Consider the following 23,015-nt stretch of genomic DNA (forward strand, 5'->3'; position numbering starts at 1 on the left):
ATAAGGATTCTTTAAAATACAGCCAGCTTTCCTCGACTCCTTTCCCCGTCATGTTATTCTCCCAGGGGACCTTGCCCATCAGTTCCCTGAGGGAGTCGAAGTCTGCTTTTCTGAAGTCCAGGGTCTCTGTTCTACTGCTCTCCTTTCTTCCTTGTATCAGGATCCTGAACTCAACCATCTCATGGTCATTGCCTCCCAGGTTCCCATCCACTATTGCTTCCTCTACTATTTCTTCCCTGTTTGTGAGCAGCAGGTCAAGAAGAGCTTTTCCCCTAGTTGGTTCCTCCAGCACTTGCACCAGGAAATTGTCCCCTACACTTTCCAGAAACTTCCTGGATTGTCTGTGCACTGCTGTGTTGCTCTCCCAGCAGATATCAGGGTGATTAAAGTCACCCATGAGAACCAGGGCCTGTGATCTAGCAACTTCTGTTAGTTGCTGGAAGAAAGCCTCGTCCACCTCATCCCCCTGGTCTGGTGGTCTGTAGCAGACTCCCACCACGACATCACCCTTGTTGTTCATACTTCTAAATTTAATCCAGAGACTCTCAGGTTTTTCTGCAGTTTCATACTGGAGCTCTGAGCAGTCATACTGCTCTCTTACAATGCAATGCAACTCCCCGACCTTTTCTGGCCTGCCTATCCTTCCTGAACAGTTTATATCCATCCATGACAGTAGTCTCTGTTATTCCAATTACATCATAATTCCTTGACTGTGCCAGGACTTCTAGTTCTCCCTGCTTGTTCCCCAGGCTTCTTGCATTTGTGTATAGGCATGTAAGATAACTCACTGATTGTCCTGGTGTCCCAGTATGGGGCTGGAGCCCTCCCCTCTTGCACTCACCTACTTGTGCTTTCTCCCGATATCCCACTTCCCACTTACCTCGGGGCTTTGGTCTCCTTCCCCCGGTGAACTTACTTTAAAGCCCTCCTCACTAGGTTAGCCAGCCTGCTTGCAAAGATGCTCTTCCCTTTCTTCGTGAGGTGGAGCCATTCTCTGCCTAGCAATCCTTCTTCTTGGAAGACCATCCCATGGTCAAAGAATCCAAACCCTTCTCTCCAACACCATCTGCGTAGCCATTCGTTGATTTCCACGATTCGACAGTCTCTACCCTGGCCTTTTCCTGCCACAAGGAGGATAGACGAGAACACCATTTGTGCCTCAAACTCCTTTATCCTTCTTCCCAGAGCCACGTAGTCTGCAGTGATACGCTCAAGGTCATTCTTGGCAGTATCACTGGTGCCCACGTGGAGAAGCATGATTGTTTCCTGATCCCTTCCTGGCCAGGATCCGTGATGGGCATGAAGCAAACATGTCCTGGCTCAGTGCAGCAGAAGTGCAGGCTATTGCACCAATGTCACTCCTTCTCCTTAGTGGACATCTGTCAGTGGGCCGAGTCACCTGCATGGGTTTGTGGGTTGAGCTCAAGGGGGCTAGCACAGCGTGTGGGGGCAGTGTTAAACCCCTCTTTTCCTCCCTCAGCTCATGTATCTGGCTGTCAATGCGGATGGCCAGATTGATGGAGGCGTCCAGGTCCGCAGGAGCTTCTGCCCATGCTAACTCACTCTAAGCTTAATCCCCACTGGAACTGGTACAGAATACCTTGTGCCACTTGCTGTTGGCCACAAGCCACCGGAAGTGCGCCATGGATGAGGCAGCTGGCCCATCGTTGCCACAGCTTCCTTGGGGGCTTTGGCCAATCTCATGCCGTGAGGGTCATCAACAATCATGGAAAAGGCTCAGAGGAGGGTGCTCCAGTCCATCAGTGCCCAACTAGTCTGCTTGAGCAGGGGAGAGGCCCAATCCAGTGCCTCACCAGTCAGTAAACTAGTTACCAGGCCCACCTTGGCCTGCTCGGTGGAGTCAGTCTGGGGGCAGAGCAGAAACAACAGACAGCAGTGGTTAAGCACCCCCCTGAATTTTTGGCAGTCTCCATTGATCGCTGTAGTAGAGGCACTACAGGGCCTGGCTCAAGTGGTGGGTCCATCGCCTGTGCCTGGTGTGATGCGTCTCCACTTGCCTGTGAAGGGCCTGCTTTTCTGCACAACATTGTGCTGTCTGGGGCCATGGAGCTGAAACCTCAGCTTATATGTGGACTGCCCACTCCCTCCATGTCCCCACCGGGGCACAGGTTGTGCAGGGTCAGAGTCATCTGTGCAAACTGCCAGAGACTGGGGTGTGCACGGTCAGATCCGGAGGTTAGAGTTGGCGGAGGTTGAGGTTGAGTCGATATCTCGGGTCCAGAGCCAGGAACTGGAGGCAGGGTGAGGAAGTAGGAATGAGGCAAGCAGACAGGAACCCAGAGTGAGGCAGGATCTATCTCAGCAGCAGGTCAGGATCTGCCTTGATGCACAGTCACTTCCTGGTACTTACTCCAGGCATACCTGGTGGGTCTGGGCAAATCAGCAGTCATGGGAGGAGCTGACAGTCATTTACCATGGGCGGCACTTCACATAGTGACTGATGTCTGGTGCATTGTTGGTGTCTATGCCAAGGCTGCTCGGTGGTGGGGTAGAGTCCCTGCCCACCTGAAGTATTGCAGACATGTGTTCAAATCCTGTGAAACCTCACAGGTGCACAAACTATCAAGTTATTCAAAATTCCCATCAGTAATAGTGTTCTCCTGTTGTCCTATCATTAGCAGATCTTGGAAATTAATATCTGATGATTATTCACTGGGGCTGGAATGGCTCCACCCAGGATATAAGAGAGTTGGGAACAGCACTCTGGCATTGGGAGCTCAGGTCTGGGTCAAACAGCCATTGAAAGAAGTGGGACAGAATGTCCTCCTGTGTTCACACACTACTATAATAATCTTTGTACAAAGTATGCCTTGAAAACTCCTAATTTGCAGATCAGTATTGTCCTGATAAAATATGTGTGGCAACACTGTATGGGAAGTTATAAGATTGCCCTGTATGGTGTTATTTACACATGTTTCAAACTGAGGCTGGCAAACAGGTCTGTCCTAAACAAAGGAATATTTGTTCTGCTTCAGTTGCACGTAAGCAGTACACAGAGCTGTCAAGCAGGAATGGAAACAAAGAAAGCTCAAACAGGTGAGAAAAAAGCAGCAGGGAACATCCTTCCACACAGACTTTGTCTCCTAGTTCCCAGCTGGAAGTGTTTTTCAAGAGAGAGAGACTGAAACTATAAAATGGAGGGACAAACACCCCAAGGCACCCCTCTCTCTCCCCCAGCCTATCACATTCACTGCACCCGAAGTGACAAAGGAAGCAGTCATTGGACTCTGGGGGTGGGATCCTGACTTAAGAAGTTTGGCCAGTCAGACAGCTGAAACATGGGGTGAGAAAACTTCGCTTTTGAATTGTAGTTTGTTAAGTTAGGCACCAGTAGCTTTTATCTTTATTTTTCTTGTAACCATTTCTGACTTTTATGCCTCATTACCTGTACTCACTTCAACCTCTCTAACCACTCAGTGACAGACTTGAAGGTGGCAATTTTGCAACAAAAAAACTTCAAAAACAGACTCCAAAGAGAAACTGCTGAACTTGAATTAATATGCAAACTAGATACTATTAACTGTGGCCTAAACAAAGACTGGGAATGGTTGGGTCACTACACCAATTGAATCTATTTCCCTATGTTAAGTTCTCCTCACACCTTCTATGGGCCATCTTAATTATCACTTCAAAAAGTTTTTTTCCTCCTGCTAACGATAGCTCATCTCAATTGATTAGACTCTGCCTGTTGGTATGCATACTTCCACCTTTTCATGTTCTCTGTATGTATAAATATCTCCTGTCTGTGTGTTCCATTCTATGCATCCGAAGAAGTGAGCTGCAGCTCACGAAAGCTCATGCTAAAATAAATTTGTTAGTCTTTAAGGTGCCACAAGTACTCCTGTTTTTTTTGTACTCACTTAGAATCTCTCTCTTTGTGGTTAATAAACTTGTTTTATTGTTTTATCTAATCCAGTGTGTTTAAATTGGAGTATCTGGGAAACTCCATCTGGGGTGGCAAGTTGTGTGCATATTATTCCTTTAGGAGAAATGACAGCCCTAATATAACTTGTACTGTCCAGGAGACAGCTGGGCAGGACAGGACATACCTTTCTGGGGAGAAATTTAAGATTGGACATGTGTTGGGGTCACCCTGCAGTGTAACCAAGGCTGGTGAGGGCCAGAGTGTAACCCAAGAGTGGCTGACAGGCTGCAGTTACACACAGATACTCAGGGTGTGGCTTTCATGCTGGCAGGCTGTTTGTGAATGAGGGGAGCCACTTCAGCAAAACATTGTAAGGCGCTGCAGGGCAGGGGTGACACAGCTCCTCACAGATCTGGATTGTGCCCTGGTATGTCACAGGAAGGGACAATAGGATTTACAAGCCTGGGGAGGAGTTAGTGTGACCCTGTAGGGGTGACTTTCTGATTGCACTGAGTGTGTAGCATTTGTTCCAAAGGTGTGGGCTTGGCTGGCTTATCTCATGGAGCTAGCACTAATCACTTCCTATGACAATGACAAATATCACAGCCGGGTCACTGCATTCGCAGAGGGTTGTTGTGCAGTCACTGCTGCCCTAAGTCTATGCTAGCGCAGGACAAAGACATGCAGACGTGAGACAAACAGAAGGAAGATCCAGGCAAAAATCCAGACAGCGCTCATGAAGCAGCCAGGGGCCTATACATGATCTGCCGAGGTTGTTCCAAGAGCATTTATCATCTTCCAGAAGAAGAAAGGAGGCCTTCTCGCTGCTGGAGATGACGACTACACAGTCCCCAGAAAGGTATCGTTCTTCAAAAAACCAAGCCACTCAGTCCCAAGATGATCGTGTTTGTACTTGCAAGTGAAATGACACCTGATTCACCCACGGCCACAGACACTGTGTATCTGCCGATACTGTTTAGAGAAATGCCAGACTCACCAGCGACAACATGAATAGGCCCAAGGGAACTGAATAATGACTCCTGACTGTTGTAACAGAGAATAAAGGTGTTTTCCACACTCCCCAATATTTTCTTTGTAATGTATCTTTGGGCACTGGTAGATCAACCCATTCTTGACTAGCTGATAATGCAGCATAACCTGTTCAGTAGGCACTTTCTTAATGTACTAAAAAGGATTACAAGTTCATTGTTTTAAAGGAGTTATGAAAGGGCTAACAGTTCCCTTTGGGCCTGATTCAGATCACCCATACAATGGTTTAAATCCATTGCCTTCAATGAGTGAGGGGAATTATGTCCAGTGGAGTCACTCCCGATTTACACTAGTGTAGATGAAAAAAGACTATAGTCCAGTTCTCTCCAAGGACTGTCCATTTTAGGATTCATGGTTCATCGCAAGACACCAAACTGACAAGATGTGATTGAACCTCTGGCAACCATAGAACCTGCAAGTGTATCTAGTGACAGACCCTAATGATAAACAGAGATGTATCAATGCGTGCCTGCTGCACCAGAGCTCAATGTCTGCACAGCCTTTGGTGCCTTCAACACCCAGAAACGGGCCACATCTCCAAATAGTGTAAATCAGCAGAGCACTAACAGAGCTGAGGCTCTGGGTCTGTCTCTCAAAGAGAGAAGGAAGGAGCAGAAAAGGTCAGATAGGTGTCAGCACCGTTCCCCGGTGAGCTGAGTTCCCATCACCTACATGCTGATGAAAACATGACAATGATGAAAACATCGTGGGCAGCCCCATGCCTGGCCCACTGATTTCAGTGGGGTCACAGCACAGGTGGGTTTGGTCCCAAGTCTTCTGAAATAACCCCCAATTAGCTAATTATTTCCTGCCCTTATAATCTGCTGCTGATCTGTGTTTGTGGGTAGGAAATTGAATGAGCAGGAATCAAGAATCTGCTCAGGTCTCTGCACAGGGAACACGGCTTCACAGTGCAGTGCTCAGAGCCTGGGCAGGAGTCCTGGAAAACAGAGGCTCCACCTGAACTCCTCCTCCAAGACACCGTGTTCCTGTTGGTGACCACTGGATTCTGCTTCTCTGGCTGCCTCCTTACCTAACCAAGCACGAAGGAGGAGACAGAGAGGCAGCCAGATCCATCCATAGGATGGTGAGCCAGAATGCTTGCCAGGGGACCAGGAGAATGGAAGTGGCATCAGATGACCCCTGCCAGAGGGTGAGGGCACAGGCACCCACTTTTTTTTTTCTGGGTGGGTACTCCACTGCCACTCCACCCCCACTCTGCCCCTTCCCCCAAGACTCTGCCCCTGCTCTGCCTCTCCCCGCCCCTAACCCAAGCGTGCCCCGCCCCGCTCCGCCTCTCCTCATCCCTAACCCAAGCATGCCCCACCCCCGCTCTGCCTCTGCCCGCCCCTAACCCAAGCGTGCCCTGCCCCCACTCTGCCTCTCCTGCCCCTGCTCTGCTCCTAACGCCCCTGCTGCATCTCTCCCTAACCCAAGCGGGCCCCGCCCCGCTCCGCCTCTCCTCATCCCTAACCCAAGCATGCCCCACCCCCGCTCCGCCTCTGCCCGCCCCTAACCCAAGCGTGCCCTGCCCCCACTCTGCCTCTCCCTGCCCCTGCTCTGCTCCTAACCCAAGCATGCCCCGCCCCTGCTGCATCTCTCCCCGCCCCTAACCCAAGCATGCCCCGCCTTTGCTCCGCCTCTCTCTGCCCCTGCTCTGCCCTAACCCATGCGTGCCCCACCCTCACTCTGCCTCTTCTCAGCCCGGCTCCGCCCCTCCTCCCCAGCGCCTCTCACCCGATCAGTTGTTTGGCAGGTGGTTGGTGAGTGTTCAGCACCCACTATTTTTTTGCTGTGGGTGCCCTGGGGTGGAAGCACCCATGAAGTCGGCGCCTATGGCTAAGGAAAAAGGCCAGAGCTTCCAACTGTGCTCATCAGTGGGCACAGAGGGAGGCTGGGTCATCCAAGTGATGAGGACACAGATAGAGGTCCCAGGTTGTTATAGCCACCCATCTGTTGACAGCCACGGCACTCTGAGCTCTCTGATATCTGAGACACTGGGCTGACAGAACTTAGGGAACTCTGGAGTCAGGGGCTAATCTTGAACTCCATTCCCTCCACCTGAGGCTAGACAGAGCGTGACAAATCTCACTGGGATTCTTCAAAAGCCATTAGTCTTAGCGGGTCTAGTAACATCTGGCTGCTTGATGCTCGCTACTTTCTGTCTGTCCCAGCGAGTGGCACTCAGGCAGACATTGGCTTGGTGTGCCGCTACAGCGCTGTGGGATATGGGTGGCACAGCAGGTGAGCAGAACCCCTGTTACTCACATTGACGATGGCTTCCTTCGTCTGGGCCATATCCGATATCACCCCATCTGTGATGATCAGGAGTACGAAATACTGGGAGCCGTCCTGTTCAGTGGTGGCGTATCTGGACGGGGAGATATTCATGTGAGTGTAGGCTTCTGGGGGGTGGGTTTTGGGGACTGGGGACTCTGAACTGGTGGCTAACCTTGCTGCATTGGGACATGTTCACCCCTGGGGTAACTGCAGTAACCCCATGGGGAATCTGTCCCCGGGTCTGCAGTTCAGAGCAGCGTCTCCAATTTCCCAGTTTGGGAAATTTCTGTGGCGAGATTAGAGCTGCCCAAGGGGAGTCCCCCTCCTTCTCTCCCTGCCCCCAAACATAATCTCCGTTCCTGCTGTCGCCCAGGGGCCATGTGAGCTCCCAAGAGAGCTGGGCTGTGACACTCCTTACCCAAACCAGGATCCTCCTGGGAGTAAAGGAGAGGCCTGTGCCACATCCCTGCTAGTCCAGCTACAGGGTGTTAGACATGGGCCTTGACCCAGGCCAGGGAGTGACATAAATACACACCGTGCTCCCGGAACCCATGGCTTGAAACATCACCTGGATTGGACACAGCCCTAGAGGATCCACTGCCCTGGCTAGCTCGTTCCTGCCTTTGGCTGCTATCAAACAGCTCTCGACTCTTTTGCTGCTCCCAGTTGGCCATTCTATGTAGACACTGCCATAGCTCTCTGGTGGGTACCACCAGCCCATTGCCAGCCCAGGGAGGGGTGACAGAGCAAGCTGGGCTGTGGGATGCTGCCACTAGTCAATGCACCAGCTGGATGTACCTAGCCACGTGGTTGACCACTGGGGCGAAGTTAGTTGGGCCGTACAGCTGGACAGTCTTGAGGCTCTTGTGATAGGCTTCTAGGATGCCCTCGATCCCGCTGCAGTAGGGGTTGTCGGCGTTGCCGTTCTGAGAGAGAGGGAGGAAGGGCAGTGAGGGGAGGTTCCCAAAAAGGGGAGTCATTCCCCATCCCCCACTTTTATTTCCCAGATCCCTACTTGGAGCGCTGGCCAGAGGGATCTGAGGAGTTCCCCGCAGCACTGGGAGGAATCACCCAAAGGTAACAGAGGCCACACCCCTGGGGCCTCAGAGGAACAATGATGATAATAACACTTAGCACTTGTGCAGTGGTTCCATCCTAGGATCTCAAATTGCTTCAAAAGCACCATCATCCCCATGTTCCTGGTGGGGAAACTGAGGCAGGGAGGGGACATGGCTTAACCAAGGACACACAGAGTACGCCCATGAGGTGGGACTAGAACCCAGGAGTCCCAGTTCTGACACTGAAATGGCTTCCATTGCTGAGCCTCAGTCCCTAGCCGGCATCTCCAGAAAATGGGGCTCAGGGAGACACCGGAGTTAGCTCCCCCGTACTGTAAGGAGGGGAGCTCTCTCCTGGAGGTGGGGGTGGGGAGACAGCAGCTATTTCCCTCCTCCACCAGGGACTGGGAAGAGGCTCACTAAGAAAAACCAGATTTCCTGGCTCAGATTTTTATGCCCTCCCCATGGGAAATCCATTTTCCTGTCCTCAGAGCAGCCACACTGCTACCCTTGGTGCTCATGGCTGTTTGGCTGGCTAAGGCCAAGCCACAGAGGCCTCATGGCAGCCCGGAGCAGCACATCACAGAGCCCAGGGTCGACACTCGGCTTGTGTGATGGCATTGAAAGCAGCTGTGCAGACGATCCGACTGGGGCTGGCGCTTGGGCTCTGAAGCCGAAGGAGGGGGGTGGGCATCGGAGCCCCACTATCTACACAGATGTTTTGAGAGCCGCAGCACAAGCCTGAGTCTGGTTCTGGGCCTTGCTGCCGCGGCTGTGCAGATGGATCCACTGAGGCTCCACTAGGGCTGACCAAGCACTCGGAGACCCGTCAGGCTTTGCCACAGCCATGGGCCCTGATCAGCATTGGCTGCTCTGTGGAGGCACCTCGGGCAAGTCTGGTCAGGATCACACGGACTGGCTGGTCTAACCAGGGCATCAGATTAGAGGGGAGGTGGTGCCATACACACCCTAACCCCCACTAAGGGCCTGATCCTGTCAGGCTCTGAGCACCATCACGCCCACCAAAGCTGACAGGAGCTGAAGGTGCTCAATACCTCACAGGGGCTGCTCTTTCAGCATCAGGGCCTGGCTCAGGACTTCACCACAGCCAGACAGCCTGATGGACAGGAGCGAGGCCCTTCACTTCCAAGTGGGCACAAAATGGCTGCGGACGCTGGAAAAGGGGCTGTCTATGCACTGGTCTACACTACAGAATTACTTCAGCATAACTATGTTGCTCAGGCGTGTAAATAATCCACATCCACTGAGCGACGTAGTTATACGAACCTACACACTGGTGCAGGCAACTTCTCCCACCAGCATAGCTGTAGCAGGGTGGGGCACTCACTGCCACAGTGCCTCCTGCTGGTCAGTCTGGGAATTAGCTCATCCAGCTCAGGAGCACCCTCCTCTGGGAGGTTTCTTGCCCTCGGTGACCTGCCCTGTTGTCTCCACCAACTCTGGCTCCGTGTCCCTCCCAGTCCCCAGTGCCCATTACTTTGGGGTGCTGCCCCACAGCAGTGCCCCCCACTCTGGATCTACCCAGAACCCCAGCCCCCTATACCCACCTTGCCTCAGTGGCTATTGCCAGTTGTCATCTAGCCCCTTCTCTCAGGGGAAAACTGCAGTCTGAAATGGCCACTCATCCCTGGCAAGGGGCTTTGACCTACTGCCTTTTCTTGGCCTGGCTGCCTCCCTGCAGCCCTAGTACCTCCTCAGGCCTTTGCTGCAAGGCCTTAGCCTGGGAGGTTGCCAGGTCAGAGCTCCCCAGCTCAGCCTGCCCTTTCCCAGTACTGCTCTGTCCAAGGTATCTACCAGGCAGCTAGGTCCTTCTTGCTCCACCACTAGAGCAAGACTAACTCCCTTCTCCCCAGGAGCCTTTCTTATACTGGCCTAGCCGGGTCCTGATTGGCTGCCTCAAGCCCACTTGTGATTGGCTCCACAGAGCAGCCCTCTCCCAGGGTTGTTTTTAACCCCTTCCAAACTGGAGCGGGGTGACCACCTCACTACAATAGCCACTGCCTCTCGCAGAGGTGGAGTTATTAACCCAATAGGAGAGCTCTCTCCCGTCGGCTTAGAGTGCCTTCACCAGAAGCAAGACAGCGACTCAGCTGCCGATGCCAGTTGTTAGTGTAGACCTGCCCTAAGTGGTGGAATGATTCAAAGGGGATGGCAGTACCAGGGGAAACTCGTGGGACACGTGCCCATCAGGAGGGATTTTGGCTCCGAATCCGAGTGCGGGGAACATCTTGTCGCTGTCGTAGTCCTGGATGATCTCGCCCACCGCCTTCAGCGCCATGGCGTAGGCGTTCAGCTGGTACGGGTTCATGTAGTGCAGGGAGGTGGATTGCGAGGGGTTGCCTGATGGAGAGAGAGAAGGGTCACACAGACCAGCAGGCAGCAGCGAGTGGGCAAAGCAGTGGAGGGGCATGTGTATTTGTCAGGTCAGCTGAGGGTCAAACACTGAGGTCTTTACTCAGGCCTGATTCTCACACTCACACCACGGGAAGTCAAGAGTAACTCCTCTGTCACTGATTGGGGGAAACTCACATAAGAGAGCGATTGTCAGTTGTGTGGGGCAGGGACTGTGCTTTTGTTCTGTTTGAACAGAACCCTTGCACCATGGGTCCTGGGCCAAGATCGCGGCTCCTAGTCACTACAGCAATATAAATAATCAATAATATCAGTGAGGTGAGTCCACCCCTCACTGACGTCCATGGGCGTTTGCCTGGGTGGCCTGAGAAAACACTGTGACCCAAGGGCCAGGATCCAGCTCTCACATCCACTAAATCAGATCAGAACCAGGCCCCAGGTGTTTGGGCAAGACACTTGCTCGTTAAAACCCCATCCCTGTAAGGATACCTAATACCTATCGACAGATTTAACAAGTGCTCAGCAGTCATAAAATAACTATTGATTTCACAGGCCTTTATGGGGAATGAATGACTGTGCAATAAATACATAATATGTCAGAGGGGTAGTGTAATGTATTGTCTGATCAGCCACCAGCTGTCTGAACAGAGACTGACCGTGGTTCAGGGAACATTAGTACGGTTAATCTGGTAGGAGAACTCACCATTGGAAGCTGTGAAGTCAATGGCCACTGTGAAATTGATCTGCGTCCTGAAAAGGGGACAATGACACCATTAGTCAGAAGCTCTGGCAGGCTGGTGCAGACTCTACAGGCATTCTGCTCAGACTCCACCCTCGATGGGCTTAATGTTCCCAAACCAGTAACCAGGCCCCAACCCCCTGGCTTGTTTGGACGATCCCAGATGGAGAGTCAAACCGTGCTGTTCTCGCTTGCAGTCTCTTGATGCACAGATGTCACGGGTGGCAATGCACAGCTGAGCAAATCCATGGGAACTGGCAGCTGAACCAGCTCCCAATGGCCTTTGTTAACATCTCCCCAGTGCAGCAGGTGGGTAGAGCTTGGAGGGGATCTAAGCAGGAAAAGTCGAGTCATAGAGCCAGCAGCCAGGCTCTCTCCCCTGGGCACATGCACCCACACGTCGCATTTCACCCCAGCCGAGCCTCAAAGCGACTGGAGACAGCAGCTTCGCTCAGGAAGATAAAGGGGGGCCTGAGTCAATACGAGAAATGAATGGCCAGGACAGCTCAGCACCCATGGCTAGGGCTGGGTTGAGAACAACGGAAGCTGAGCTGAGCTCTTCTGCCTCTCTGACCAGGAGTGCGGAGCTCCCTCTCAGATTGTTTGACAGCCCTGCCCTTGACTCTCAAGCTGTGTCCATTTCCTGGTGCCCACGTGTGCTCCCATCCCCAGGCTTGATCCAGAGAGGTGCTGAGCACCCACAACCCCTGGTATTTCCTAGCATTTTGCAGGATCAGGCCCTGTAGAGAGGAGACTGGGAGAGGAGCCTGACAGTGTCTTGGTTGGGAGACACACTCGCTCTGTCAGATCAGCGAGCTGCTCCCACGCACCCAGAAATCTTTCCATGACCACAGCAGCAGCCAGGTGAGAGCCCAGCTCTGGGTCTCTGAATCCCCCCTTGCCCTGCTGTAGATTGAGTACATAGGATTGTCTGCAGTGACTGGCACACCAACCATGTCCCCATGGGTGGGGGGTGAAACTTCCCCTGGGGGAGGCGAGCTCCTTGTCCTGCCTCTTCCGACCACAGCCCTGCCCACACTCCACCCCTGCTCTGCACCAGGCCCCGCTCCCACCTACTGCTGATTCACCACTTGCCTCTTCACCACCACCCCGAGATCTCCCCTCCGCTCACCTCCTCTCCCGCCCGCCTGCTGCTCGCCTCTCACCCCGTCCCCCGCCAGACCCTTCTCCCACCCCCCCATGGGACCCCCACCCCCACCTGCTGCTGCATGCCCCCCCCGGCCCCCGTGACACTCTCTCCCCTTTTCACCTTAAAGCACTAATAACATTCTCCAAGGCAACAGGTGTAGCTCAGTGGCCAGATAGATTCTCCTCTGTGTGGCCGGGTGTTCGGTGGAAAGCCGAGCTACCTGCGCCAACCTGAAGCCTAATCTCTCCTTTTGAAAAAGTGCTTGTCAGTGATAGCCTGCATTAGGGCAGTAGTTTAATCACCTTCCTTCCACTGAATTCCCTGCCAGGCTTGTTTCCTTAGATCACGAAATAAACTCCCTGGCTATGTCAGCTCCTCCCTGAGCCAGGCCAGCAGTTACTTCTGGGTACAGACACTAACTGATGGGTCGTCATTTGGAAACTGTTTTTAATCCCAATAACACATTTTCCTACAATAGAAAAACCAGCTGGATGTGGCCAAAGGCTCCCTGGGCGACTGCCCATCAGATGGGTTCATTACCACTATAATGACTCTTTTACAGTGTCAGTGATCTGCTACTCCGTCTCTGGAAGGCTTTTTCACTGTGTAAAGTTACTCCGGGATCCCCTCCGCTCTCCTCCTCACCCCCCCGTCTGCCACTGCACCCCGCTGGGAGGGGGGGTGAGGAAAGACGGGGCCTGCAGCTGTGGGGACCTCTGAGGGGGAAGGGGCTGGGGTGGAGGAGAGGAGAGAAGGAAGATTCACCCCAGGCAGCAGCAGCAAGCCATGGGAGCCTCGGGGAAGGGTCAGAGCAGGGAGGGGAAGAAGGGGATTTGGGGGACAGAGACGGCTGTGCTAGGGAAGGCAACGCCTCCCCTTGCCTATTTACCCACTGCCTGTCCCCTTCCGCCTCACCCTGTACTCATCAGCAATGCTGACTCTGCTGCTGCAGGACCAGGCACATTAGCCATGGCAAGGTTTTAATTAGCTACATTTAGGCAACTGAGGAGACTGTACCCCATGAGTCATCAGCAGTGTTTATGAACACAGGCGCCTTCCTCTTGCCCCAGCCCTGCTCCTGAGAAGTGCTTTGGTTGAATGGATGACATGAGAATGAAAGCGATGGGTTTGATTCTCCTCCCTGAGTGTAAATCAGGAGTAAGCCCAGTGGGCTCGATTCCTCTCTCACTCACACACAGAACAAATGTATCCCTTGTCCCCTTGGACTGTCATTCTGAGATGAGAGTAAATGGCTTGACCTCCCTGTGCCCCGTGGGCTGAGGGGCTAGAAAGCACTGGCGCTGAGTAGGAGTGATGGCTGAAAGAGCAGCCTGTGGGCACCCTTCCGCCAGGAGCTCTGGCTTCTCCAATCATCTCAGCTGCGCCGTGCTGGCTGTCAGCCCCCGCCGCAAACCAGCATCAGCTGCTTTGTGACAAGCTGTGCCCTCAGCTGCCCGGGGAGACTCCTAACAAGGGGCCAATGCTGTCAACAGGCATTAACACCTCACCCGCCAGACGGGAAGAGACAAGGCCATGGCTCTTGTGACAGCAGCCCTTCAAAACGCCAAGGGGCAAAAACTAGCAGTGTGCAGACAAGCACCAACAGGGCTGGGTGCTGATCCAAGGCCCATCTTTAAAAAGGAAGAAGAAGAACCCAGGGAACTACAGACCGGTCAGCCTCACCTCAGTCCCTGGAAAAATCATGGAGCAGGTGCTCAAGGAATCCATTTTGAAGCACTTGGAGGAGAGGAAGGTGATCAGGAACAGTCAACATGGATTCACCAAGGTCAAGTCATGCCAAACCAACCTGATTGCCTTTTACGATGAGATAACTGGCTCTGTGAATATGGGGAAAGCAGTGGATGTGATATATCTTGACTTTAGCAAAGCTTTTGATATGGTCTCCCACAGTACTCTTGCCAGCAAGTTAAAGAAGTATGCAATGGATCAATGGTGGATAGAAAACTGGCTAGATTGTCGGGCTCAACAGGTAGTGATCAACGGCTCAATGTCTAGTTGGCAGCTGGTATCAAACGGAGTGCCCCAGGGGTTGGTCCTGGGGCTGATTTTGTTCAACATCTTTATTATGATCTGTATGATGGGATGGATTACACCCACAGCAAGTTCTCAGATGACACTAAGCTGGGGGGAGAGGTAGATACGCTGGAGGGTAGGGATAGGGTCCAGAGACAAATTGGAGGATTGGGCCAAAAGAAATCTGATGAAGTTCAACAAGGACAAGTACAGAGTCCTGCACTTAGGACCGAAGAATCCCATGCACCGCTACAGGCTGGGGACCGACTGGCTAAGCAGCAGTCGTACAGAAAAGGACCTGGGGATTACAGTGGATGAGAAGCTGGATATGAGTCAGCAGTGTGCCCTTGTTGCCAAGAAGGCTAACAGCATATTGGGCTGCATTAGTAGGAGCATTGCCAGCAGATCGAGGGAAGTACTGCATCCAGTTTTGGGCCCCCAACTACAGAAAGGTTGTGGACAAATTGGAGACAGTCCAGCAGAGGGCAATGAAAATTATCAGGGGGCTGGGGCACATGATTTATGAGGAGAGGCTGAGGGAACTGGGCTTGTTTAGCCTGCAGAAGAGAAGAGTGGGGGGGGGGGCGGATTTCAAAGCAGCCTTCAACTACCTGAAGGGGATGGAGCTCGGTTGTTCTCAGTGGTGGCAGATGACAGAGCAAGGAGCAATGGTCTCAAGTTGCACTGTGGTGGGGTGTCTAGGTTTCACTATTTCACTAGGAGGGTGGTGAATTACTGGAATGGGTTACCTAGGGAGGTGGTGGAATTTCCGTCCTTAGAGGTTTTTAAGGCCCGGCTTGAGAAAGCCCTGGCTGGGATGATTTAGTTGGGGTTGGTCCTGCTTTGAGCAGGGGATTGGACTAGATGACATCCCAAGGTCTCTTCCAACTCTAATCCTCTGATTCTATGATCCATGTGTTTCATGGCTCTGTAAAACAGGACCAGGAGAGGTGTCCATGTGCCACTGCCAGGTGGCTTTTGTGTGTCACTAATTGATGGGTCCATTTTGCAGAGGAGGGAATAAAGGTGCAGATGGGTTCATGCCGGTTCATGCAGTGGGGAGAAGGTAGGGAAAACCCACTGCCCCATCTGGAATCTACGGGCCAGTTCTGCAGCTGCTGTAAATTGGCGCAGCATAGTCTAAATCAGCGGAGCTGCACCACTTGACACCAGCTGAAGATCTCGTTCCCTGTGTGAGTTACTCCTGATTTACACCAGAGTGAGCAAGAGGGAAATAGAGGAATAGGGAATGGATGGTGCAGCAGGCCAGTGATTGACGGGGGAAGCTAGCACATGGCTTGTGAACCCCGTGATTGCGGCAATGGAGGAGGAGTGTTAAATATAATGGTCTATTTTGTTCATAGTCCTTTGAGGGGAGGGCCAGGTGTTACGGGATTTTGGGGAGAGGCATGAGCAGAACAGGTGGGGTCCCACAGGTGGTGCCATGGAGGGGTCTGCCGCCATAGGGGAATGTGGCCGAAGGCAGGACGAGGGATGTGGGATATGAATTGGAAGGGGAGAGTAAGTTATGCTTGAATGTGATAAATGGGGAAGCTGCACTATCTACTCCAAGGAGGACTTTGTATCCGACACAAGGCCCAGATAAGGAGACACTTTCAACAGAGGGCCAGACCCTCAACTAGTGTAAGCCAGCAATGCTCCCTGGAAGTTAAGGGACCTATGGCAAATTGCACCTGTTTCCTGTGATGTGCTGGGTAATGAAAGGACTCAGTGCTTGTAACTAAACTGGCTCTTTATTACGAGAACTATTTACCGAGACGCTACAGCTGCAGCTGGCATTCTAGCCACGTGCACACGGCCGCCTTCTTGGTAGCTCCACCAAACTCCTCCCTCCTGCAAGTTCCATGCAGGTTGTCACATCTTTCCTTTAACCACTGTTGTTTTGTCTTTAGTGCAAGCGCTTGCTGATTTGCTGGGCTCAGAAGTGACTAGTACATAGCTCGCCCTAGGGATGTGGCCTTTACTGCCTGCCCATTCCAGCCTGTTAGACCTCAGAGTCCTTTAAGCATGCTGGTCTTTGAACCAGGCTCTCCCTTCTTGTTTGTGTTATCGCTGTTGGTGGGGCACTTGCTACTTGCTACCCTGTTGCTGCCTTTTGGTGGCTGGCACCGATTAGTCCTCTGTGTTGTTCTCAGACCTTCCTTCTTCTGACTCTCCTATGTCAGGCCAACTCATGGCTGAGGCTCATTCTAAGTCCTCTTGGTCCCTGCCGATCTGTCTGGCTGTGCTGGATGTCTGCCACTGCTCCTCAGTTGTATTTGGTTACATTTCCACCACTATCCTGAGTCTTTAACTGCCTCACATGATCCGAGTTCCAGGGCAGCTTGGACCGTTGCCTTCTCATTTTTGTGTGTAGTTATTTGATGGCTGGACCTAGACCTGCTCACGTGTGTGTAGTGGCCTCAGGGCCTTGGCTCCTTTGTTGTAGCAGCTGCCTGAACTTGGCGTTCTCTTAATTGCTTCTCTGTATTGTCCCTCATTCTTCCGCTGGGCTGCAGCAGATTACCCCTGACAGAAAGCGGAGTCCTGGTTGCCCAGCCATCCATTCCTATGCTGGGCTTCTATCCAGTCTCTGGGAGGACGTATTATACAATCCAACGTTGCCAGGTAGAAATCCCTTCCGTCTGTTTTGCTTTTGCCATCTGTCTCTTGGCTCTCCTTGCTGCTGACTCTGCCTGCCTGTTGCTTTGTGGCTACCCAGGGGAAGACGTCTTGTGCTTAGCTTTGTCACTGAATTGTTTGAATTCTGCTGCAGTGAGTGGTGGCCCTTTGTCTGGGCAGAGCACCTCAGGAATGCTAGATCCTGCAAAATGCACCTTCAGTTTCCTGATCTCAGTTCTTACCAGAGTGTCCTCCAGACAGCCCCCCCACCCCAAATGAAGTCGTGACCTGCTATGACCACACAGCTCTGGTCCTTAGCAGGGTGGGTTGTGATTTCATGAGTCTCTTTCTCTTGTTGATCACTATACTCTGCATCTTTTCTTAACCTTTGAATGGTCAGCGTGATCCAAAGCCAATGTACTGGGGTCACACTACAGCGGACACTCACATATAAATACCATCTCACTCACATAGCTCAAAAGATCAAGATGGAAACTGTCTCCTGAACAAACTGGTAGGAGGCCAGCCAAAGTGCAAACACTGTGTTGTTCACGACTTGCTCTCCGTTACTCAGCTGGAGAACATTATGCCCCAGTTTGGTTCAGCTCTGCACACACTAGACTAGTAGACACACAACGTAATCATTCCACAAGTCACAGGCTCTGTCATAAATAAACAGATCAGGGTTAAGGTCTCTTTTACCTGGAAAGGGTTAACAAGCTCAGTAACCTGAGAAACACCTGACCAGAGGACCAATCAAGGGACAGGATAATTTCAAATCTCTGTGGAGGGAAGCCTTTGTCTGTGTTCCTTGTTTGCTCGGTGTGCTCTCTTTGGATCTAAGAGAGGCCGGACATGTCTCCAAGTTCTCCTGGAGGATTTCCTACTATCCAGTATAGTGAGTATTAGAAAGGCGAATTAGTCTTATAATTTGATTTCTACATTTGCAATTGTGTGTTTGCTGAAGGAAATTCTTTATTTCTGTTGCTGTTACTGATTATTCTGAGGAGGAGAGAGGGGGAAGTCTCTCCAGTTTTTATAAGTTAGACCCTGTATTTTTGCATCCTGGTAATACAGAGAAAGTGTACTTTTTTCTTTCTTTAATAAAATCTTTTCTTTTTAGAACTTGATTGATTTCTTCCCTTGTTTGGATTTTTAAGGGAAAGGGGGCGGGGATAGGGAATCCCTCTTTGTTTGATTCAAGGAGTTTGAATCAAGGTATCTCTCTCCAGGACTAGGGAAGGGGAGTGGGAGGTGAGTCCCTCTTTGTGTTGAGTCAAGGATTTGACTCGGTGTGTAATCTCTCCGGAGCAGGCTGGAGAGAGGGAAAGGGGGCGGGGGAGGGGAACTGGCTGTTTCTCTCTCTCTCTGGTGAGATTCAAGGGGTTTGAATCTGGGTTCCCCAGGGGAAGCTTGGGGGACAGGCATTGTGTCAGACACTTAAAAAACTGACTGGTGGCAGCGAGAACCAAATCTAAACTAGGATTTTAGTTTAGAGGAGTCCATGCAGGTCCCCATCTTGTGAACCCAAAAGCTCCAAGTGGGGGAGAAACCTATGACAGGCTCACTGAAGCCAACAAAACTTCTGTGGTCACCAATCCTAGCCAATAGTCCCTCACCTAACATCCCACACCACAATGCAGCCAACAAACTGATCACCAAAGTACAGCAAACGCCACATGTGCCACTGTTCAGGGATACATGGGATGTTCCCCCCCACCAACTGTGTAGGGAAATCCTGTCTGGACTGTGCTGTGCATTCTCCATCCAGCTGCTAACATCATCAACTCGCTGGGGTGGACAGAATGGGAGAGAGCCCCTCTGGAACATTATCACAAATGGCTCCTTGGCTTTGGAGCCAGCTTCACAGGTTCCGGAGTGGTGTGGTTCACTGTGCTGAGACTGACCATGCCTGGAGCACCCAGGGTAGCCCACTGTGTGTCTGTGACACTGTGCAGGATGCTGCGCACATGCCGGATGGATGCTGTTTTCATGTTGATACATATATACACACACACACACACACACACATACACTGCACAGTTCACTCTGTTCCATGTATCCACTCAGCTGGGCACTCATGCCTGGCCACTAGATACACCCCCTGGCTTGTGTCAAGCAGGCCTCTATCCCCAGGGGGGAAGTGTGTATCCATCTCATGATGTCAGCTCTTAAATCTGCTGGGGTTACTGCTCAGTTCCCTTTAAGCCAAATCCCGTCTTGCACACGCAGCTCATCCCTGACATGTTTGGAGGGAGTGACCTCCTGCAGCACTTGCCCCTTGTGATGTGGCCAGCCCTCTTTTCCTGCCTGCGGCACCCGTCCTGTTTGGTGCTTTGCTGGATTGCCTGGAGCAGGGCTGCCCAGAGGATTCAGCGGGCCTGGGGTCTTTCCGCTGCCGAATTGCCACCAAAGACCCAGCACTTCGGCGGTGGGTCCTGGGGCGGAAGGACCCTCCCCCCACCATGGGGTCTTCGGGGCACTTCGGCAGCGGGTCCCGGAGTGGAAGGACCCCCCCGCTGCCAAATTCCTGCTGAAGATCTGGAGTGGAGGAAGCTCCAAGGGCCCCGTGAGTTTTCCGGGGCCCCCAGAGAGAGTGAAGGACCCCACTCCAGGGGCCCCGAAAAACTTTTGTGGGGGCCCCTGTGGGGCCCAGGGCAAATTGCCACACTTCCCCCCCTCCCCCGCGGCCCTGGCCTGGAGCCTCCCTTCAGAGATGGAGAGGTACTGCAGCATGCTGCTCAACTCTCTGCTGTCACAGACCCCTCTGTGGCGTTGGTGGGAGGTCTGCCCTGCTCAACCTATCTGCCACCAGTAGTGACCTTCCTATGCAGTGTCAGTCACATGCATGGTAGTCACGTGGGTGCACTCAGCAATGGCTTCTTCGTGATGGCTTGTGCTCAGACTGCACATCCACCTGGTGTGCAGAGGAGAATGGATGGGATCGGTCCATCCACAGAGCCTAGCCAGGAGTGTCTCTTCCATCTAAGCACATTCCCTTCCTGCGTCTGTCAGGGCTTTGTCAGTCAGTGCTGTGGGCTGCTGACTTTGTATCAATGCTGCTCCTAGGCCTCCCCTGTGGCTCTAGCTCAGGGGCGGGCAAACTGTTTGGCCTGAGGGCCACGTTGGGTTTCGTAAATTGTATGGAGGGCTGGTTAGGGGAGGGGGTCATGGCCCGGCCCCCACCTCCTATCTGCCCCCCGTGGGACTCCTGCTGCGTCCACCCACCCCCCCCGTTCCCTGATGGCCCCTCTGGGACCCCTCCCCTATTCACACCCCCGCTCCCTGTCCCCTGACTGCCCCCAGGCCCCCGCCACCCCATCCAACCCCTCCTCTTATTCCCAACGGCCCCCCCGGGACCCCTGCCTCATCCAACCACACCTTCTCCCTGTCACCTGAGTGCCCCCTGCCGCCCCATCCAACCCCCCTCCTTCCTGACTGCCCCCCTGGGATCCCTGCCCCATCCAACCACACCTTCTCCCTGTCCCCTGACTGCCCCCGGGCCCCCGCCACCCCATCCAAACCCTCCTCTTCTTCCCAATGGCCCCCCCAGGACCCCTGCCTCATCCAACCACACCTTCTCCCTGTCTCCTGACTGCCCCCGGGATCCCTGCCCCTGACTGTCCCCTGCTGCCCCATCCATCCCCCTCCTTCCTAACTGCCCCTGGGATCCCTGCCCCATCCAACCACACCTTCTCCCTGTCCCCTGACTGCCCCCGATCCCTGCCCCATTCAACCCCTGTTTCCCCGACCACCATCCACCCCCACACCCTGACCACCACCCCAAACTTCTCTGCCCTCTATCCAACCCCCCTGCTCCCTTACCACACTGCCTGGAGAACCGGTGGCTGGCAGCACTACAGCTGTGCCACCAGGCTGGAGCTGGGCCATTCCACCACCGCCACCACCACGCAGCACAGAGCACCAGGTCAGGCTGGGCTCTGCAGCTGTGCTGCCCCAGGAGCTCACAGCCCCGCCGCCTAGAGCATTGCCCCGACGGCAGAGCACGCGAATTGAGGCTGTGGGCGAGGGGGAACAGCAGGGGAGGGGCCGGGGGCTAGCCTCCCAGGCCAGGAGCTCAGGGGCTGGTCAGGATGGTCCCACAGGCCAGATGTGGCCCGCGGGCCATAGTTTGCCCACTCCTGCTCTAGCTGCACTGCAAGGCTGCAGCATGTTAGGACTGGCGCCTAGCTTACCATTTTCTTTCCTCGTTCATATGCCTGTCTGTGGGTCTCTGACCGCTCTGGTGCTTTGTTAGCTGCCTTCCAGGCTCACGGGCTTCTGACTGGTGTGTGCAGAGTCTGGAAAGATAGTTGGCCATCCCTGTAAATCGCTGCACTCCCCTTATATCCTTTGGTCCAGGCATTTCCTTAGTTTGTCAAGGTCCATCTGGAATCCCTCAGAATCTGACAGATGTCTGATGCAGGGGGCTTCAGCTCTCAGCTTCAGCTTGTCTACACTTGGCCTGACATTCCTCTCCCAACACCTGGTTAGGGGTTGTCATAGCTTGGTACCATAGTCCTTGACATCTCCTCCTACAATAAGAATGTGACTCCTGGGAATCCCTCTGGTGACTAGTTCAGTTGACACTGGAACATGTCCGGGGCCGGGCTGATGCCCACAGGCATTGGTACCCACTGGTACCTGCCAGAAGGTGCAGCCAAGGCAGTCAGGTGGCTGCATGGCTCATCCCATTCAATATGCCACAACCCATTCTTGACATCACAGACCAGGGACCTTTTTGCCCTGCATAGATCAGGCTGTGTGTCCTCAGTTGCTGGTAATGGGCAGGGACTTCTTTTCAATGCTCTGGTCAATGCAGCCATCAGTTTACCTGAAGATTTTCTCAACACTATCAGGCTGATGATCCACTCTGCCAGTTTTAATGGGTGTAATCATGCTGCTTCTTTTCAGGTTTGTTCGTTCTTTCTTCACTGGCCCCCCAGAGCTAATGGAACTCAGCATTTCAATAGTCTCATGGGTTGCACATGGGGAAACTACTTCTAACTTCAGCTTGCCCTCTAGGTGTCCATCTCCTTGACAGACGGGCTTACAGTCTGTTGGAATGCTGGACGAGACCCCCAGTGCCTGGTCTCTCCTTTTCCACGGGTGGATATTCTGATGCTGTACTACGATCAAATCCATGACTTGCATGGCTTGCTGTCTAGAGGCAGGTGGACCTTCTGTGTGCCAATTACTATGAATTCCAAGTGATAACATCTCTTGTTTTGTGGGTTTCTTCTCGACAGCCTGCATTTGCCTACTGGCCTCTGAATGGTTTCACTGTACATCACCAGCACTTGGTCCCATTCTCCCAGGCTAACATTGCTGCTTACCAGTGTTGCTGGGATTATACGACAGCTGGCTCCACAATCGAGCTGGAATCGAACTGGTTGTTGATCTAGTAGCACAGTTGCAGATATGGCAGTTGAATGGTTGTCAGCCTCCTTCTGCAGCATGTGTAACAGGGTATGTCTACACTACCCGCCGCATTGGCGGGTAGTGATCAATCTATCGGGGATCGATGTATTGCGTCTCATCTAGACGTGATACATCGATCCCCGAACGTGCTCCCCGTCAACTCTGGAACTCCACCAGGGCAAGAGGCAGAAGTGGAGTCGACAGGGGAGTGGCGGCTGTCGATCACGCGCCGCAAGGACGCGAAATAAGTCAATCTACGTTGATCTAAGATATGTCGACTTCAGCTATGCTATTCATAGAATCATAGAATCTCAGGGTTGGAAGGGACCTCAGGAGGTCATCTAGTCCAACCCCCTGCTCAAAGCAGGACCAAACCCAACTAAATCATCCCAGCCAGGGCTT

The 23,015-nt window shown here is 52.9% G+C and overlaps 1 protein-coding gene across 8 annotated transcripts in view; it reads right to left on the reverse strand.

Annotated features, from left to right (window-relative positions):
- The window catches only part of LOC120405189 (copine-5), a 201,430-nt gene that overhangs the window by 40,744 nt on the left and 137,671 nt on the right, over positions 1 to 23,015 (reverse strand). For all 8 annotated transcript variants that reach the window (XM_039538573.1, XM_039538574.1, XM_039538575.1 and 5 more), the window contains 4 exons: positions 11,351 to 11,397; positions 10,454 to 10,635; positions 8,015 to 8,142; positions 7,205 to 7,307 (listed from right to left, as the gene is read on the reverse strand). In XM_039538573.1, the coding sequence (XP_039394507.1) occupies positions 7,205 to 7,307; positions 8,015 to 8,142; positions 10,454 to 10,635; positions 11,351 to 11,397 (460 nt within the window). The remainder of the gene's footprint in view (positions 1 to 7,204; positions 7,308 to 8,014; positions 8,143 to 10,453; positions 10,636 to 11,350; positions 11,398 to 23,015) is intronic.

The sequence above is a fragment of the Mauremys reevesii genome, linkage group 4 (genome assembly GCF_016161935.1).
Source record: "Mauremys reevesii isolate NIE-2019 linkage group 4, ASM1616193v1, whole genome shotgun sequence".
Taxonomy (NCBI): Eukaryota; Metazoa; Chordata; order Testudines; family Geoemydidae; genus Mauremys; species Mauremys reevesii.